Source organism: Pelmatolapia mariae, linkage group LG7, assembly GCF_036321145.2.
Source record: "Pelmatolapia mariae isolate MD_Pm_ZW linkage group LG7, Pm_UMD_F_2, whole genome shotgun sequence".
Classification (NCBI taxonomy): Eukaryota; Metazoa; Chordata; class Actinopteri; order Cichliformes; family Cichlidae; genus Pelmatolapia; species Pelmatolapia mariae.
The window spans coordinates 43,490,313-43,511,145 of NC_086233.1; the positions used below are offsets into that span (position 1 = coordinate 43,490,313).

At 39.9% G+C, this 20,833-nt stretch overlaps 2 protein-coding genes across 3 annotated transcripts; both read right to left on the reverse strand.

The window, feature by feature from the left end:
- Positions 1-924: 924 nt before the first annotated feature.
- Positions 925-8,449, reverse strand: adpgk (ADP-dependent glucokinase). 2 transcript variants are annotated; one of them, XM_063479205.1, is made up of 8 exons: positions 8,262-8,449; positions 6,780-7,022; positions 5,433-5,658; positions 5,267-5,329; positions 4,894-5,014; positions 4,593-4,789; positions 3,520-3,618; positions 925-3,365 (listed from the first exon to the last, which is right to left on the reverse strand). In XM_063479205.1, exons 2-8 carry the CDS (start codon positions 7,001-7,003, stop codon positions 2,805-2,807), a joined length of 1,491 nt encoding a protein of 496 aa, XP_063335275.1. In that variant the 5' UTR covers positions 7,004-7,022; positions 8,262-8,449; the 3' UTR covers positions 925-2,804. The 2 variants fall into 2 exon arrangements, with proteins under 2 accessions (XP_063335275.1, XP_063335273.1); XM_063479203.1 differs by having other exon boundaries at positions 925-3,368.
- A 2,943-nt stretch (positions 8,450-11,392) lies between these two features.
- snx22 (sorting nexin 22) lies at positions 11,393-19,954 on the reverse strand. Its single transcript, XM_063480981.1, has 7 exons — positions 19,751-19,954; positions 16,152-16,235; positions 15,933-16,037; positions 13,276-13,367; positions 12,712-12,744; positions 12,510-12,577; positions 11,393-12,398 (listed from the first exon to the last, which is right to left on the reverse strand). The coding sequence occupies exons 1-7, from the start codon at positions 19,835-19,837 to the stop codon at positions 12,253-12,255; spliced, it is 615 nt and encodes a 204-aa protein (XP_063337051.1). The 5' UTR covers positions 19,838-19,954; the 3' UTR covers positions 11,393-12,252.
- Positions 19,955-20,833: the final 879 nt, after the last annotated feature.

The following is a 20,833-nucleotide window of genomic DNA, read 5'->3' on the forward strand; positions in this document are numbered from 1 at the left end:
AGTGTTCAAGTATTCCTAACAATGGAAAAGAAATGTTTCCGTAAGAAACGTATGGACGGTGAGTTTTCTTGTCCTTACACAGACCAGTTTCTGCCAGGCTCACATTGTTACCGATATCATTCATCATAAACAAGGTTTTTATACCTGCAGATAAAAATACAAGTTGCCTTAAAAATGTGTTTTGCTTTGTGGTGGTCTTTAGGCACACAAACCACTGATACTGTAGACTACTGAGACAGCCAACCAGGGTCTCAGTGAGTCTGGCCTTGTTACACTAATACATTTATGTAACTAAGGAAGAGGAAGGAAAAAAAATATAAGGTTGGACTAGATTCAAACCCAGGACCTTCTTACTGTGAGGGGACAGCACTATTCACCCAAAAGTGTAACACAAAACAACCTAAATGATATCCTAAAGGCCACAAAGAGACACGAACGTGATCAACAAGACAGAAAACAATCACAAATACAGAAGAGACACAACAAAAAATATATAAAACTACCACGAAAAGACAAAGCATGCACATGCAACTAAAGTGAGAAGTAAAACAAGAGACAGAATATCTACAAACTAATGGAAAAGCACCAATAAATGAATAAAATGACCAGAAAGCTATGCAAAATGCTGGAAAACTAACAAAAAAATCATACTAGTGTGGCTTGAAGAAGTCCAACCCCTTTCTTTCCAAGCTCCTTAGACTACAGAAAATTTCATATCACATAACATTAGAATGGGAAGCAAATCATGCAGTTCAAGTACAGAGGAGACTCAGATTTATTTATTCGCCACCTAACACAGCACTGATCCATCAACACCGTGTTTCTGGACCCTTTACACATTTATTGAACCACAAATGCAAATTACCTCACAACAGCATCTAATTTCTATTTTAAGACATAAATGTTCCACTGTAAGTTCATCTATTGATTTTCAATTGATTTTATTTTAGCAGGTAAATGATGAGAAACAAATAAAACAAACCCATTAAGAAATAAAGGGAAAAAAACATCTTAAAATTCTGTCTATCAGGACTTATTATCTCTTACAGCCCACACAAATACACGTAATATTCTGCATCACCAGTCGCACGACACACACTTCTCTCTCTCCATACATTTTAATGACAAACAACAAGCAAATGACAGTTACAAATGTTAAAAACATGCAAGATGTAATATGAAGTATGTGAAGTTGAACAGATTGTACTTGCTCAAAAAAAGAAAGAAAGAAAAAAAGCAGGAGTTTTGAGAATTCGGGTTACATTCACCTTCTCGGCAAACCTGCCACCTCCGCTAGTGCAAAGAAACGGTCCTGCTAAACGAAAATGTCACTCTCGTCTGTGTCATAGGGTTGCATTAAGACTCCATTATTATTGCGTGCCTTTAGTGGCCGTCTGAGGTATACAAAACACATTATTTTACATACTGTAAGTGATACAGAAACCAGTAACAACAAAGAACCCATGAAGAAGAATCTCCTTATATGCTAGGGCTGTAAGCAGAGGAGTCATACTGGCCAGCTTTCACTGATTCAAGCCGATCGTGTGACATGATTAGAGGTTGTATGACTGAAACAGGAAAAAAACTGCAGTAACTCTGACAACGTCTTTTACTTGTTTTATCTCTAATGAGGAGCTACTGTGGTAATTACAGTCAGAAACAAGCGCCTTTTGGATTGACTGCCCCTCGCAAATAGAAGGTTTAAACTGCAGGTCTAAGCCCTCAGTGACATCAGATAGAGCCAAGAAAGAAAAGAGAAAAAAAACAAGCATCCGAAACCAGGTGTTTAATGCAGCCCAAGTTCAGCTTTTATCTTACAGGGATTACCTGAACGTGGGACGTCATCAACCCTTATTAACAGTATACACGGGACAGATGAAAGATAAGCAATAATAGGTCCATTTTAAGTTAAATAGCTGGTATCTCACTGTAAACAGAGCTTTACTGCATAAAGAAGGACCCGCTTCAGAAGCATATTTCAAGTCGCCATATGTAAGCGTGAGACTTTCTTATTCATTATTAAAAAAATAAGGATGGTGCTGTGGAGGTTTCAAGCTTAAAATGTCATTGTATGCCAGAGTGTTTTGGTCAAACACTAGAAAAACAAACAAACAAAACACAAGTTGTCACAGTCTAGTGTTTTCTCTATGCTAAGAAATAATATAAAGTTAAAGTCAAGTATGCCTAGATAACATAGATAACAGTTCTTACGTGTAAATAAGTCAGACACTGAGTAATGCTTGATAAACATGACAGAATAACCCTTTAAAGCTGTTCTATTGACTCAGCTCTATGCACCCAAAGTTGAAGAAGCAAATCTATCGCTTAACTCTACCACATGGTCACGTGTGCATCAGTTTCCAGTTTCAGCTGTTCGTGTCACAGCTTCAAGGTCATTTTTGTTTGTTCAGCTCTATAATATGGATAAAATATTTAACAATAACTTCTCGTGTATTTTCTCAAGGCACAGCATACTGAAGATATGCAGGTCAGAAGGAAGTTTTGCTGAGCCGATAAAACTCTTTGGAGTTTGTGAAGATGGCTTTCGAACTGCATCCAGTGCATAGCCTCAAGCCTCAGGCCACCTCGCGGCAAAGTTCGACCTTAGTTTCTGTGTCAGCCCGAGCAAAATGAAGGAGGGACAACAGAGGGGAGCAGGGCAGGCTGGATGAGTCCACGGGCCAGATTTAAAACCAGAGATCTGGCAACTCCATCCCATCGACCACGGTAGGAGTTGTGATCTCTCCGGTTCTTTTAAGCTCCTCTCACCGTCTGCCATGCTGACAGTCCGCTGGAAGCAAACCTCAGAAAGGCTGCTGGGGAAGTAACTCTGAGTAAAGCAGTCCCTCTGCTGAGATGGCATCCCCGAGCCCCACTGTCCGAAGTGGGCGCTTGCAGACCAGCACTGGCGTGAAGTGAAAGGTGACGTTTCCGCGCCGCCACACTGTAACAGGCTCTGCTGGGTTCAGGGACAGCTGCTCCCGGGGCTCCATGTGGGAGCTGTAAAACTCCAGAGGGGCTCTGAGCTCCACCTTGCTGACGTCGACAGACTGGAGGCCACAGGCCTGATTGCTGGCCACCCGCGCTCCGGCCATCACCGCCGCCACCTGGTTCCCCCAGTATCCGTCTACTGTAACCAGAATGTGGTAGGCCAGCGTGTGGAAGTGGATCCGAGTGAGATCGGCTTCTGACGATGGCTCACTGCGGCCGTGCTGCTCCAGGATCCACAGGAGGATGTCGCTGACCCGACCCACATCCGGGATGCCTTTCCAGGCCACCATTTCTGCATGAGGCCCCTCTCCGGCCTGAGAGAGGAAGAGCAGCTCCTGCTCATTCAACCCAATGGAGCTGACAATGGGCATAACCTGCTAACAGGAATCAGGTAAAAAAAAAACAAAAAAACAAACAGACAAACTTTAAATATACAGAACTCCACGGTGATGTGCACATGAAGCACATGAATCTTTGCTGGAAGAGATTTTGTTAAAACTCAGAGCCACAGCTGCACTCCACATGTACCTCCTGCATTATGCTGTTCATGTAGTCTTTGTCGGTCATGCTCGCCAACTCCAGGTGGATGGGAATGTCTTTACGGATGTCAGATATGGCCGAGACAGCCTGCAGACAGGAAGCAAAGATCCCAGAATTATATAGCATAAACCTTCGTCAAGGCAGCTCAGTCTCAGGCCGGTGTTTACGTCTAAGGGAACGTTCTTACACTTATTTGGATCCAAACTGTAACATGACATTTAGAATCCACATATATCATTCCCTATATGCCTACATGGTGTCACTACACACACCAGCAGTGAGAAACATAGTTTTAAATAGATCTGTAAAGCAATATTATCATTTGGATCTTCAGATCAATCTATTGATCTTAAAGGAAAGGTCAGAGGTCAAATATGACATGATATTTTAAATCTTTACTGTCTATATGGTGACACACTTATAACTGACTGATGATTCTTACAAGGCTTTTTATCAATTTATCAATCATGAAGTTGACCTTGAAGACTTCGGTGGATGGAAGCCAAATTTGAATGTATTATCAACATGACCTCGCTCCACACCTCTACAAAGTTTGATCAGAATTCATTCAAAACTTTTCCAGCTATTGTGTTTACAGACAGAATGACATGCACATACACAAATGCTGCCAAAATCATAACCTCCTTGGCAGATGAACTCAGATTATTTTAGTCATGAACACGCAGATAAACTGATGAATAATTGATACAAAGCATCTTCTATCCCCTCGTTATAACAGTGCTTCAAACAGAACTGAAATAGATTTGTGTAAGAAGTGGGTGCAAGGCTGTGTGTGTGTGTGTGTGTGTGTGTGTACGTACGAAGAGAGGCACTTTTTACATTAAATAAATTCAATCAATAAATAAAAACATATACACTTCTTGCCTGCTGGATATACTGCTGTCTCTGTATTATTGCAGGGTCTTTACAATATAAAGCACCGACTGCCGTGAATCTGTGTTATACCAATAAAACTGAACTGCGTAACAACAAATAATAATAAAGATTAAAGTTTAATAAACTAAACATGAAAGCAGAAGATGAGCCTCAAGCCAGCTGACCTCTTTCAGCCGCTCCTCCCACAGCTCTCGGCCCTGACCGTCCATCATGTGGAGCCCAGACAAGACGACAAGCTCGGGCTGGAACTCTTCCAGGCTCGCCACAAAAGTCTCCAGTGAGCTCATCTTCCCGTTGGACATGTCGTGAGAAAAGATGAAGCGGTTGGCTTGAGGTGCCTGAGTTGAACCCCATTTCTCACCTGCAGACAGAGAAGAGGAGCACATACACACAGCTGTGATATTACTCATCCAGGCTGAAGTGAGGGAAGAAATCTTGCCCGGGCTGCAGCGTCTTCTTCTTTACCTGCTTTATACTCCAGGATGAGGTGAAACTCATCCGTCTCCTGGAGGGAATCTGGGGGAACAATTATCTGCTCATCCAACATCTCATGAAGTTTAGGACCAACTGGACCACAAAGCAAAACCTGTTACATAAAAACAATATTTATAAGCTCTTCATCCAGATACTCTAAACTTCCCCAGCCTGGCTACCATTTACTTATTTTTGTGCCACTTGCTTAGAATAAATTCCTGGATCTGTGACAGAGATGCTCTAATATCCAGAATTACAGTGTTATAGCTTGTTTGGAGGGCTACCAAAGCAAAAAGCTAATGCTTCTAAATAAATGAAATGTTGTGTACGTGTTTAAGACAGAAATATCAAACTGCTGGTCTACCATCAGATCAGGGTATGTCGCAAGCTTCTGAGCAATCAGGGCAGCATTTCCTCCCACGTAGAACTGGAAGATGACACAAGATTTTTTGAGAAGGAAGTATTTATTTTAAAATACATTAAAAGAAATAAAGGAAGCAGCTGCCTGAGGAGTAGAGCAGCCCTCTTGCCTTTGCATTGGGGTACTCTGCTGCTGCACGCGCAATCCTCTGAAAAGCCTCCCTGTCACTGAAGAAGCGCTCAGCAGCCGCTCCACGCCCCATGTAATGGATGAAAGCTTCCTTCAAGTCCTCTTTGGAGTGCAGCACTTCGTGATCCTGGCCGATGCCAGGATCCACAGCCAGAGCCTGCAGGAGTGAAACTCCTGAGACCACCACGTCCACGCAGGCATTTACCCTTAGAGAGGCAAGTACAGACTACGGGTTATTTCATGGGTAAATCAGACAAAATGACCAAACTGGTGATGTTAAAAAGGAGGCAAATCCACCAGTGTGGTGTCAGTGTCACAAAACAAGTAACAATTCCTTCATTTAAAACATCAGGGTTTTGTACAGATGCAAGGAAAACTTGCTTTAAAGGTACTTTTTGTAGTTCCCCTATCACATTTAACTAACACACCAACAGGGGGCAGAATTACACCAATGGGTGTGTTGATGTTTTTGAATGTTTACTAATTTCTTTAAGCCTTGTCCTCTTAAAAACAGAGGTTTGACATTAATGGCACTTATGGAAAATTGTCATACCCCACGTAGCCTGTGGGTCACAGTAAATGTTGTATTCTTTATGTTAAGAGTAAAAGTAAGGGAATTTGAAACCTGCATATTCTAATCTACTAACACAGCTGAATAAAGTGCGAGTGGATACCAAACAGCTCAACTGTTTATTTAAGAGCAATCACAAATCTTTTTTGGTATTTTGTTTGACTTTTCCTGATTGGTGAAGACAAAACACTATTAGGGTTCTGCAATTAATCGAAATCATGGCTTGAAACAGTATTGAGAACGTTCAATGCTGGCAAAAATTATAAAATGCAAAATCAAGAAAATTGTATTTGAGAATCATTGATGGACATCCAGATAAGCTGAATTGGTTTTACCACTCATGTTAAATAAAGCATCTCTTCCTGTCGTCACAGCAGTCTTGGATGAAACTATCCTACCATTTCAGTGGGACTTCCGGTGTATTATTTCACTTCTCCCTCTTTAAAAAAAAAAGAAAAAAAAGGGGGGTTCCATCCCTCCAGTGGGCTGTCCTTCAGCTTCAGCCAATCATCTTTTGCCATGTGATAATCTGGTTGCGTTTATTGGCCATTCCAAAGCAGGCTACAGGCTGCAAATGACTTAATTCTCTTAGACACCTCCTCCTCCTCAGCTCTGACTCATGACAACACATTCCTTCACACTGGCAGAGCAGCCTCTCCATGTGCACAGCACAGCACCTTCAGGTGACACGCCTGAGTAAATACGCAAATCTATTTCTTACAAAGACCTCTGTTACTGTTCAACTCTGTGACTTACCCCACTGCCACTCTGCTCCACTGCCGGGTTGGTAGAGTTATCAGAGCCTCCCAGGCGCTGGAGATCACCCGCTCCAAGCTGTTCTGACTGTTCAGGTTTTGAGATGAAGTCTGGAAGTTTGGCAGGCTGATGTACTGCAGGATCTGCTCCGGCAGCTCCGGGCTGCCGTAGAAGTAGCCAACAGCTAGTGCCAGCAGGGCCGCTACCAAAGCCTTCCTCCACATGATGCTCTCCCACACGCTCCTGAGACAAAGGAAGTCGGACACTCTCGCTTTAATATTATCCATTGGTATTCAAAACTCATCCAGTCATGCAGGAGATGTTTCATATATTTATACAAGCTGTAACATTTTCTTAATCTTGCAGCTTTCTTAACTAAAACTATTTGGTGTTATCTATTAATGGATTGACAAAACCCCCCAAAGAGCAGCTATTTTAATGATTTTTAATTTTAAAAAATGTAAAAAAAATCAGATCACCATAAAAATCTAAATTCCTCTAAATGTCTTTTATCACACACACACACAACTGGAAGTAAGCCAAGGGCTCCAAAAACTGCAGTCCCTCCAATGGCCACTTGAGGAATCAGTCCTCTACTAAAACATCAAGTTTAACACCAAAATAAATATGTTTACAGCCTGGCACAGGAGAAACAAACAAACAAACAAACACACCCACAACCTTACCTCTATGGACAGTGTCCTTCAATTAAATCAACATTAGATGAGTTTTTTTTTAAACATAACATCGATTTGCATTTTGCTAAGGCTCAAAGATAAAGGTACATTTCTGTTTCGCACAAATTTGCCACTGTTTAACTTTTAAATCTGCAAGTTTGTTTATTGTAAATTTCCACATTTGTTTGTGGACATTTCTTTCATGCAGATTTGCTGGGGGGTTTGCCCATACATTTTCCAGTTATGATTCGTAAATTGATTTATGTATAATGAACTATACTATACTACTATACAATGACCCCCTTCCGCCCCCCAGCCTCTTAATTTTTATTTTATTTTTTAACCAAATACAATTCACACCTTCTGATTCAGATTATCTCAGCTGATAAGATCCAGATTGACACCAAGATCAAACTGCAGGTTTAAAATATGATCTCCGTGTTTCGTGCTAATAATACCAAGAGTTGCTCTGGTAGGCACAGGGAGCCCATTGCCCTCTAAGCTGCAGATATACTGTGCACATTAATGCACAGTATGCTGGGTTAACTTAGTGCAAACGTGGACACACAGAATGTGTTAGCTAACACGCTAGCAGCAGCCCTCAGGCTGTATGTTTGCTCACAGTTTAGCAAAGATAATCTGCATGTAGCAAGTAGCTTTAGCTAGTCAGGGTTATTCGGAGATCTCATTTAGAAAGTAGGGCTCGCAGCCAAACACTTGCTGTACAGTCGGATCAGTTTAACAAACAGCTCTTGTTACAAACGAAGTAGCCAAAGCTTCACTGTAAGTTGTCAGCGGCACGTACCGAAAATCTGCTTTAAAGGGATTCAAAGTCTGTCAGTCACGAAGAAGATCCAGCTTCCTGGTAAGTCACACAAAGTAGGTCCAGACACCGGAAAACTACCGGTGTATAGAGGGAGCGGCAGCTGAAGAAGTCGGTACAAGTCATTCAAGGAGCACGGAGTGGGAAAAGACGGCAGACCGCCAGCAGCGGCTTCCGTCTACCGTAACGCGCATGCGCTACTCCACGCTGCATTGAGGTGCTGTTGTTAAAGTGGGGAGAACAGGAAAAAAACGTTTCTTCTTGGGAGGGTTAAATTTTACTCATCAATACAAGATGGTTATTCCAGCTCAAACAGTCAAACTCGGTTTAGTTTATAATCCCAAGTGACTGGAACCAGTTAAAATAATTAATATAATTTTAATTGCAGTTTTTACTTTTATCTCAGTTAACTAATGTCACTTCACTGTAATAGCCTAGGCCCTGAGCCACAACCAAGACCACAAGCATTAGTGAAAGACACTCCTTATCAGACTGCTTTAAAAATCCCAAATGACAGAAAGCATTATTTATTGTTAAATCCTTTTTGTCATTTAATTAGTGATCCATTTACAAAACACGTGACCGAGTCTGAGACAACTCAAGAAAAAAAAATAAGAGGAATTTAAAGAATATAACTTTCCATATTTATGCTTATTGTTTGCTACATTTAAATGAATTGTGTGTGGTGTTTTCCTTTAGATGAATAATGTACAACCTCTAACCTCCATAGTTTGTGTTTATTTTTAATTTATTGCCACACAAACATACTCCTGTGACATTAACATGAGGAAGCATTGGTAGCCGCAACCCCCAAGCTGCGAGACTGGCTCCAGCTGATTTCAAACACAACATCTGAGGTCTCTGTCCAGAAGACAGCAGTCTTATGATCAGCTAAGATACTGTGGAAGGGAGTTCAGGAGTCTGATAGCTTGTGGATGCCTTTGATCGGGCCCCAATGCTGCAGTAACGTCTGCCGGATGGAAGGAGAGAAAAGAGTCCATGTGAGGGGTGTGAGGGGTCAAGCACGATGCCGGAGGCCTTACTGATGAAGCAGTTGTGGAAGATGTCCTGTGGCAGAGGGAGAGATGTTCCGATGATCTTGGCAGCTGCTTTAACAATCCATTGTAGTTTGCTGAGATCACCAGCATTAAAGTTGCCGAACCACACGGAGATGCCGCTGGTCAGAACACTCTCTATGGTGCCCCTGTAGAACATGGTGAGGATAGGAGGAAGGAGGTTGGCCCACTTCAGGCGTCTCAGGAAGTGGAGGCGCTGCTGGGGCTTTTTGGTGATAGAGGTGGTGTTGGTGAGGTGAGGTCGTCTGAGATGTGAACTCCCAGGAACTTGATGCTGTTAACAGTCTCTACAATGGAACCGCGGATGCTGAGTGGTGTGTGGGTGGAGCGAGTCTTCCTGAAGTCGACAGTCACCTCCTTGGTTTTGTCCACATTCAGTGACAGGTTGTTCTCGCTGCACCAGTACGCCAACTCGTCGTTGCTGCTGATGAGTACAACCACGGTTGTGTTGTCAGCGAACTTGATGATGTGGTTAGAGCTGTGTAGGGCGGTGCAGTCATGTGTCAGGAGAGTGAACAACAGTGGGCCGAGAACACAGCCCTGAGGAGCTCCTGTGCTCAGCCTGATGGTGCTGGAGATGTTGTCGCCGATTCGGACGGACTGAGGCCTCTCTGACAGGAAATCTAGTATCCAGTTGCAGAGAGAGGTGTTCAGTCCCAAACTTGCTGAGTTTGGCTCACTGATATCTGTGCATTGTATAAGTTTTGGGTTGTAAGGTCATACTTCCCATAAAGCCCAAAGAAAGCATACTCTTCTGACTTGATTGGTTTGTTTCTTTTACTCAGAGTGAAAATGTTTGACCTGGTTCTGAAACAAACAAAATAGGAAGCCACTCAAAACCCCAGCCACATAACATCTTTACAAGTAAGCACAAGTCCTGCCTGAACTGCTTGTTGTTACTTCCTACTTCTTACTCCAAGCAAAGTGGGTGTGTCAGCTGTGCAGAAAAATAAAGACTGCACTTTTTTACTGTATTTGCCACACTCAATCACTAATTTATATATTTAAAAAAAATGCATTAGATTGGGTATTCAAATTATTTCAAAGCCTTTGTGGATATCAATATTGTTTTTAATCGAAACACTTGAACCCAAACCAGGCTACCATAAAGATTAGGCTGAACATATCAGAGAGTTTCTAGAACGGAGTGCTGCCAGAAACAATAATTGACCAAAGACACCAAAGTGCAGCTTCAGGTGCTTGGGGCCAAAATATGAAATAAATATGAGTTAAAGATAAGGGAACCCAGAGACCAGAAACACAAACTAACCCTTTATATTCTTAACACACCTTAGGTGGATTTAAGATTTTCTTTTCAAATGTTGATAGAGGGGAAAAACATGGTCTCCCTTACTCACTAGCCTTGACATAGAAGGTATCTGTGAGAAGAGCAGGAGCAAAGCAGTTCTCTGCATAAACAGAGCAGATAAGCTAGTCCATGTGTATTACTATATCAATGAAGACCCGTGCAACAGTGTTGTGCATCAGCTGCAGATGGAATAGAGTGGATCCGGTAATGCCCGTTTAATGCAGTAGTTCAGTGTGGAGAAGATTGGTGCCGTCGTAAGCTTCAGTTTCAGAAAACTGTTATTAGTGCCTAGTTATAGCCACTGTAGTATTTGGGGGACCAATAACAAATTCTGAAAGCATTTGTTGTCAGTCCAGTAATCCTATCTCCGTATCCACAGGGGGAACTGGCTCATGATTGTAAACGGATACATTTTCAACCTAAAGATGGAAAGTATCTACACAATAATTCTCAGATTGTTACTTCCTACTTCTTACTCCAAGCAAAGTGGGTGTGACAGCTGTGCAGAAAAATAAAGACTGCACTTTGAGAAGAGCAGGAGCAAAGCAGTTCTCTGCATAAACAGAGCAGATAAGCTAGTCCATGTGTATTACTATATCAATGAAGACCTTTCTAAGTGTCTACACAATAATTCTCCCCCTGCCTTCAGCTGCTCCATCAAAAGAAAGTGGATTTTCTTGTTCTACATGTTCATAAAGAAAATTCACACAGGACCAGTTTGACTCTTTATCACAAATTTACTATAAACATGGTACAAAAGTCACACATGCCAAACCTTTGACTGAACAAATATGGCTTTAAAAATGTAACCTCATATTTAAAATATATTACAGTCAGGATATTAGACATTGTATGCACTAGCTCTGTGCTACTCCTGATTATAACGGTTACGAGCATATCCTAAAATGTGTAAAGTGTTTTCCTAAAATATTTCATTAAACTTTGAATCTAGCCCTTTGTTTTAAAATAACTTCCCACTTGCTTAGACACAGTGAATTATACGAGAATTGAGGCTGTGGTTTGAATCAGTCAGTATGAACGACACATACTGCCTGATGCAGTCCGTCATGTTCACAGTGTAAAAAAATTAAAACGGCTCTATGAGATATTTTGTCACTTGGTTTAAATACGAGAACGTTAAATACATCTTTTCCACTGACGGTGCCCAATCCGGAACATAGTTTCAGCATTTCTACTTTAAAACGTAGATCCCTGTGGCGACAGCAAGAAATCCACTGATAATGGCACATTTAGTCTGCCATGATTTTCTTTCCCCTAAAATTCCATCAACTTCCGCCATTTATGCTGTTATTTTTCCCACCAGTCATCTGACCTACTTCTCAAATCTGCCACAATGCGAGTTGGATTTCAGAAGACACTAAAAGAGAAATAAACCATGCGCCGTGTCTGTGCTGTAGTAACAATGGGTGGAGCACTGCAGCAACAAAGCCTGGGTGATGGGTTTCAGTCCCACTGGGACAACCATACAGAAACTCTTCTTTTGCTTTGTCTTGTTGTGCTGATGGTTTTCTTAAAAAAAAAAAAACAACTATTTTTGAAAATCATTTGTTTTTAGCTATAGCGCACTTTAAGTTAGAACATTAGGCTTCTGGGTGGGGTCAGATGTGGGGAGGGTGGGCTCAGGTTCAGCGATTGTGGGGGCATTGAAGCTGACCCGGACGTCCCGGGGGTAAAAACCCTGAAGAACCCCATCTACAACCACATCTGGAAGACCTGCAAGACAAACTTTGCTTTAAAGAAACTTTCCATATCTGCAGTAAAACACCAAACAACAAAACTCATTTCTCTCTGCAGTGTTTTCTCCATGCCGTGCGTTCATCCTACCTGAAGTGCTGTCGGTGAGATAAGGATCCTGAAAGAATCCCAGCACTCGCTGATTGGTAAACTGATAACTGAGTAAGCGAAAGCAAAACATAATCGATTAATTTCATGCAATGAGTGTGAGTTGGAACTCAGCTGTCATCATTCGTATGAAACACTGTTTGCACAAATACTGAGAAACAGAAAATACCAGTAATACTCCCACCTGTCATCTTGGCTGTCAAGTTCATCAAGCGATCTGAAATCAGAGCAGATAATTACTAAATACTGCCAAAAATTTCAAAATGAAATGCTTTGTGATGCTGTATAGTTGGCCATTTTATACGATGGAGTTTGCAGGGATGGACGACTTTTAAAATGAGCCACTCGAGGAACTGCAGCTTTTGTCACTTGCTTCAGATTCCCAAAACCAACAGGTAAAAGAATGGTGTTTGGTTCCATCTTTTATATACGGTCCATGTTTTTAACCTAAGAATTTATTAAATTTACAGTATAATTTAAAGAGAAACAACTAATAAAGACTAGTGTGCCTACATATAGCACACTAGTCTTTAGAATTACTTGTACCCTACACATGCTGTGTGTTCTGTAAGAGCAGCGGGGACTTAACAGAGCCTCATTAAATGCACTGTGGGGTAGAGTCAGGGTTGCTACTGCTCTAGATCGCTGTTTCTGAAGATTTATTATGTTGTCACATTGCCCCCCGTGACCATTAATAGAGGCGCTAAATATAGCAAAATGTCCGGCTTCTCCGGACTGAAGGACTTACTCCATGCTGCTCTTGTTCCCCGTGTGGAAATGTCTAACGTGGAGGAAGTCCAGCAGCACCTGTGGCACATCTTCATTCTGGTAGATGACATCCTGGTGAAAAAAAAGAAGAAAAAAGAGCATGTTTTCTTTAACAGTTTTTTTAAGGGCAAAACATCTACAAGAAAGAAAAAAAAAAACACCTTTCTTTAGACAGTAATATAACCACATAATATTTATAAAGTATGATCTTTCATCAGCAGAAATATACATTATATATATATATATATATATATATATATATATATATATATATATATATATATATATATATATATATATATATATATATATATATATATATATATATATATATATATATATATATATATATATATATATACACACATTATATACATTACCCCGGAGCCCGTCACAGGAAAACACTTCCTCAAACCTGAAAAGTTCCCAAGGAATCTTTTAATGCTTCATTTTATATTCATTTGATATTAAAAATTTTAATAGGACCAAATTAAGTTTTTCCTTATTTGTCAGTATATTCATACTGTTGCAGTGTTGGATGTTTATTAAATTCAAAGTTTCAAGTCAAGGTCAGTGTAGTCGAAATCTCTGAATTCAAACTGTTCTAAACTTTCAGTTTCAAGCAGTTTTTTCTGTGAATAATGCAAAACTAAACCATTAGAGTACACAAATATAAACATTTGGAGTTACAAAATAAGAATCACAGATCCATTGAACTAAAGTTTTGTGCATTACTCAGTGAGGTCCTTGCAAATTTCTTTGATGCCGAGTAAGTGTCAGCTGATGGGGTTTTATCTAAATCTAGTCATGGTTGAATAATAGTTCAAAAGTTCAATTCTATACAGTTCAAGGAGCACGATTTTACATTTGGTTCTGCATTTAATGAACAGATGAAGAGAAGCCAATATGGGGGAAATATGCTCTCTCTTTCTAGTCCCTGTCAGTACTCTCGCTACAGCATTTTGAATCAGCTGAAGCCTTTTCAGGGAGTTTTTAGGACATTGTGATAATAACAAATTACAATAGTCCAGCCTAGAAGTAATAAATACATGAAGTAGTTTATCCAGCATCACTCTGAGACAGGATGTTTCTAATTTTAGAGATATTGTGCAAATACACGAAAGCAGTTCTACATATTTGTTTAATATGCACACTGGGGAACAAGTGAAGTTGTTCGTTCTTTTTAACACTTTCTAGTAAGAGAAAGTTTGGGTTCAAGGATAGTTTTCTACTACTTCTGTATCAATATTAGAAAAAATTGAGATAAACAACACGTTCCAAAGAGAGGAAAGCACACATCAACACTTTGAAGCCCGTTTCTCATCCTACTGAACTGTTTGTCTTCACACTTAATCAGTCACATTTTTATGATGCTAACAGCAGGAACAGATGGGCAATTGTTGTGCTGGTCCAGAAAGGTTAGCTTCACTATCCAACAAATTAGAAAGAATTTAATTTAGAACATAAATAATAAATAATCTGATCTAGTTCTCACTTTGTAAGAAATCGTCAGACCTCCACCATCTACTCTACATGGGCATAATGTTGACATCGTTCCATTTACAGATCAGTTTTTGCAGTTGCACACTGACCAGCTGTCACCTGGGAGCAGTGTTGGTCAAGTTACTTGAAAATAGTAATTAGTTACTAATTACTGATTAGTAAGTAATACTATTACTTTACTGATTACTTATTTTCAAAAGTAATTAGTTACTTTATTACTTTGTTACTTTTAAAAAACATGACACACAACCTGAATACGTTATAAAGCAACTGACCTTTCAGCCCAATTCTTTTATTCTTCTATTTTATATTCAATATAACATTGAATCAAATGAAAAAGTCTCTTTTTAAAACTTGTTTTATTAGTTTTAATATTTGAACATTATGCACATTGCATGAAGCAAATTAAATTATATGCAACATTCTCCCACTGGAAGAAATTTGTTGAACATTTAAACCTATTTTCTGCATATTCCAACATATAAAATAAAATAATTTTTTGTGTTTACACTCGCTCTTTCAAATAGATGCAAGTAAAACACAGCAGAAAATAAATAAACTTACTAAATTACTTTGATCTGCGACTAAACTGATGTTCCACATCTCCTTTATTAGGCTGAGGTTTATTTTTCAGATGTCTCCAGTTTAAAGTCTCAGAGATCTAACGTGCAGCTGTCACATTAGAAATAAACAGCAGCAATGAGAGCACATTCAGCAAAAAAGTAATCAAATTAAAGTGTTTATTTTACTGCTCTGTGCGCTAAATCACCAGATTAATGATTTACTGCAGCATGTCCTTTTATAACAGTGTTGCATTTTACTGGTGCTTTTTCTAATGTTCTTTAGAGATTTTTAATCACCGTTTCATTTTCATCTGGTTGGAGTAGGTAGCACTCATAGAAAGAAGAGTCATTTGATCTTTGAAATGCCTTTTTTAGACCGATCAGATGGTGCTAACACACCTCTTTCACATGAATGTGCAGGGGAAGCTTTGGTTTTACTTGGCCAGTTGATAACCAGCTTTGAGTGACTGCATAACCTGATTTCCACTGTTGGGGTAAGTGAATCCAGGTAACGGAGAGATACGTTGGTTATGTTGAACCCGCTTCGTAATCCAAGCCTCAGATGTCTTACCTGGACATAATCTTCCAGCTCTTGCCTCCTCTGCTCCAGAGGTTTGGTCCTCAGATGTTGGTTCCTTTTGCTCGGGAAATCTGGAGTCTGGACGATTTTCCTGAGCTGTATGTGGTAGCAGCACGAGAAGCCTCAAACATTTCAAACAGACAGATCTGGGTCCCATTTAACATCATTATCATAGTAAAAGCAGCTCTGGTCATAAAACAAAGATCATACTTTTCTGTGGAGATTTTGAAATTCACTGTTTCTTCTCAGCACAAAATGTTTCCTCTCGTTGAACAAGACTTCAATCCTGAAGAGCTGCAAATAAGACAGAACAGGACACACACACAGGATTCATTCTTTAGTCACTACTGAGGCATTTGGTTCTTTCTAAAAGGTGGGAACTAAGTGGTAGAAGTTGCGTTAAGTGTTGTGCTTCTCTAAAATAAAATGATGAGCAGGGATTAGGTAATAGTGGAAGAAAATGCAACATGACAAAACCTGCTAAAGTTCAAACCGAGCATCAGACTGGGGAAAAGGGTGACTTTGGTGCTAGCAGTAGTCAAAGCTCGTCATCTTAATCTGGTTTCCTGAACATTACAATGAGTTTACTGCACGGAAAATTTAGACCAGGCACCTCTGGGATGTAGTGTAACGGTAGATTTACATCATGGATGTACAGCAAACAAATTTGAGGCAACAGCGTGATGCTGTTACATCAATATGAGGCAAAATCTCTGAAGAATGTTTCCAGCACCCTCTTAAATACAAGTCTGCTCTGAAAGCAAAAGAGAGTCCAACTGAAAATTTGAATTATTTTTCCTTGCTAAGAAAAAGCATGTAAGCCAATTGTCTTAAAAACAAACAAACGTGTATGTTATGTTTTAACAAATGATTTTATTATAGTGCAGTTCACTTACACTCAAGTTTAAGAAACAAAAGAAAAACTGAGTGAGACGTATCCTTGAGTTACAAAAGTCTATTCAGAATGACAATTTTTAAACAACTAATGTGAAATTTCCTGCAACTTATGAAAAAACAAAAACAAAAGAGGGTCTCTCCTGGTACCAGCAAAATGTTACTAATGAAGTGAAACAACAATCAGGCGACTGTGGGGCTCCACTTTTACCCATTTACTGAAATAAAGACATTTTCTTTTGTATGTCACAGACTGGTTCATAATACAAGAACATGACTTCTCCACTAGTCAGAGGCACAGAGCTTCTGATTTCACTCTGCAAATTCTATATATCCACTTTTTCTTTCCTTCACAATGATGAGAGAACATTTTAATAGAGTTAGTATGCTAACATGCACATATCTTATATGACTACTTTGTATGACTGTCTTTTGCTATTTTCTAACATGGAAGTAGTCTAACGTCGTTATAAATAACTACCTGTAATTTTTTTTTAAAAATTGTTAAATAACTTCAAAGAAATCTGAATTTAACGTGTGTAAGCCAAGATTTTACTGTAGCACAGGGAATTGGAACAATCAAGAACAATTTTAGTGAAGATGGAAAACTAATTAAAATACAATTTAAAAAAGAGGACATTTTAGTGTTTTTTAGTTTGATAAAATCTGTTGTCACAACCCGATTAGCTGTCGATGGATTCATGAGACTTTGAAGGTCTACAAGGCTGCGAATCACCTGCTTTCAAAAGTTCTGGTTTTATTGTAGTAAACATTAATATATATCGGCATACAATAGCAATATAATAAAAATAAGAGAGACTAAAACTAAAACTCTGAGGTTAATAAAAACTAAACCACTCTGGAAACCAAGTGAAACTAAACTGAATGAAAAACATAAAAAAGCTCGGGCTTCACACGGCTCTAAACACTCAGCTTCTACTCTATGATCTGTGTGATGTCAGAGAGACAGGATATTCTTAATATGGTCATCTCAAGTGACCAGCCTGAGTCAGTGCTACTACATGTTTTAGCTGTGTAGATAGCATTAGCCTTTAGTCATATATGAAATAATAATCATCATAGGATTAGTTAATTTATAGTACACATATTACTATTAAGCAGTTTGGTTAAAAGTGGCATTAAACAAACTTTATACCGGTCTGACTTACAGTTTGGTACCCTGCATCTTCTTTCTGAGGATATAAACCTCTTCATACTTGTGACGTGCTTAGACCAAGTCCTTTTGCACTTCGCTCTCCAATGTGCGCCTTTCTCTTGTTTTGTATATATTCCTCTTGGCTGTATATATACATTCTTCTGTTTGCTATTTTTTTCCTGCTGTTTTTACTATTTATACTTTTTGACTCCTGCACAGTCGGCGTGGAACACCCATAATTTCATTGTATATGTACAATGACAATAAAGGACTATTATAATGTATTCTATTCTATATCCTTTATCAGGCCCTTCAGATGTCTCTTGTTGTGAGATGGAGGGAGCGTGCCAATTATCTTTCCAGGCTTTTTCATCAAATTTTGAGTCTGTGATGTGAGCTTGACAGGCAGAGTGTCACGAATATGGGGAACAATGGGACTGTGGGCTACTCTTGATTGTGTTTGAGATGTTGTTGATCCTTTCATTTATGGCACAGAAACCATAACAAAAAGCTTCTTTGCAGTGAAATGAAACCAAGTGTTTAAAAAAAAAGTGTCTGAGTTGCTGTTTCAATCTTTCAGAATTTTTCCACGGTTCTTCCTCTTCCGGTTGATCTCTACTGTCACTATATTTCAATCCCACTTTTCAACCAATCAGCAAACTGCTTACACACAGCATCATCAGCCTCCTCAGACAACACCCTGTTACTTGTTTGGAGAAATGCATGCAAGCATGTTTGCTCAGGGTGCATACCCAAGAAACTTCAGTCTGCGTGAACAGGGCACAAACAAGGTGCCATCGTTTCTGCTTCAGGCACACAGCACTCCAATAACCTGCCATTAAAACATTCTGTTTGTGAGAGGCAGACAGAGTCATCCTCTGTCTGGGGAATTTAGCTTTGAGGGATTTAGAATATGACCAATATACCAATAAGGATTATTTTGAACAGTGAATACAACGTTACTCTGGTAGAATCCAGGAATATAAAGAAGATAAAGCTGAAATGAGCAGAATAGGTCCCTTTTAAAAAGTGCTATGATGGTTTTATATTGCTATTTTATTGTGAAGCACTTTGGTATACCGTTGGTTTTTAAATGTGCTATATAAATAAATTTGTATTGTATTGTATTTGAGACTCTGACCCCTTCTTAAGATGTTCCTGCAGCAGAGTTAGTATAACTGAAGTCGTACATGCATATCTAAGAGTTGATCGTCAGTTTAAGTTTCACACACAAATAATATAAAGATCTGATAAATTTAAAGAATAATCTGCAGAAGGATTGTATAAATAAATAAATACCAGCTCAGCAAACTACAACCTCAAAGTGTAGTTCTCAGGTTAATGCATCAACAATTACATCTAGTCACATTATAAGTCACAGCGGCTGGGCTTCAAGTACATTTTACAGTGTAAAATCACAGCAACTAGGGCCACAGTTACTGTGAGTTGCTGCTGCGTTTACTGACGGAATCAGCTGAACGCATTTAGTAATAAGGATAATTGTATTTGTTGTTGCAAGCAAAATTGCGTAATTCTTGCCACTGTGGAGTGGAAAAAACCCTGAGCTGAACTCACTGTCACTCTTCCTGCAGGTAGCCCGGCTTACCTGGCGTCCCCGGAAGACAAAGTTTTACTGATTATCAAGTGAAAAAAAGTGTTTGTGTCCAGATAAACCGCAGTCGTAATTTCATCCCGCTGGATTTGCTCAAAAAAACCCAAAAACAAAAAACCCGACAACACTAAAATGCCGCGTCCTCACCTTTTTAGTCTTTCCCGACTCATCCACCTCCTTCTCCATCGATGGTATCGACACTTGAATCATGGGGAAACTTTCCTGCAGCACCATCGGACACTTCCAGCGGTCTATAATCTACTTGCTGCAGCTGACTGCAGACAGAGCGGTAACTCCACGCACTGTTCTCCGTGTCCGGAAACTCCGGGATAAGGGTCAGTGTGTGCGCTCTGTAGGTCTCCGCTCGGTTTCCTCCTGCGCCCCACCTACACACTAATTGGACAAACCCATCCACGAGCTCCTTCTGGCACATTAAAGGCACAGACCAGATTTTAGGACCCGAAGCGTGACGGTGGGCAGCGTTGACTTGAGTTTCTGCGCCAGTCACGTGTCCGTCACACAGTAAAGCAGCAGGGATGGAGTGTGTGAGGGTTTTAGTGCTCCTGTAGTTTTCTGTAATTTTTCGACTAACATCAGTATTACAGTATCTACATAGTTAATAAGAGTGTCTCAGCTTAGTAACTTATGTCTGTTTGTATAGCCTCACCATACAATAGACTGGCTACTTTATTAAGTATAACTAATACACTTATAAGAACCGCCATATTTCTTTGTTGCATGAATTCAACAAGGTGTTGAAAACATATCGCTGAGATTTTGGTCCTTGTTGACATAATAGCACCACAGAGTTGTCACTTATTTGTTGGCTGCGCATCCATAATGCAAATCTCCACCACCATATATCACAAAGGTGCTCTGTTAGATTGTGAAGGCAATCTGAGTCCCGTGAACTCACTATCACGTTCAAGAATCCAGTTTGAGTTTATTTGAGCTTTGTGACATGATGTGTTATCTTGCTGGAAGCAGCCATCAGAAGATGGATATACTGTGGTCATAAAATGATGAACATGCTCAGCAACAGTCCTCAGACAGGTATTCAGGTGAGCCGTTGTCCAGTTTTGGTGAACCCATGTGAATAGTAGCCTCGGTTTCAAGATTGATGCATTGTATGTTCAGAGGTGCTGTTCTGCGTACCTTAGTTGCAACTAGTGGTTATTCGAATTCCCGTTGCGTTCCTCCCACCTCAGTCTGGCCATTCTCCTCTGAACA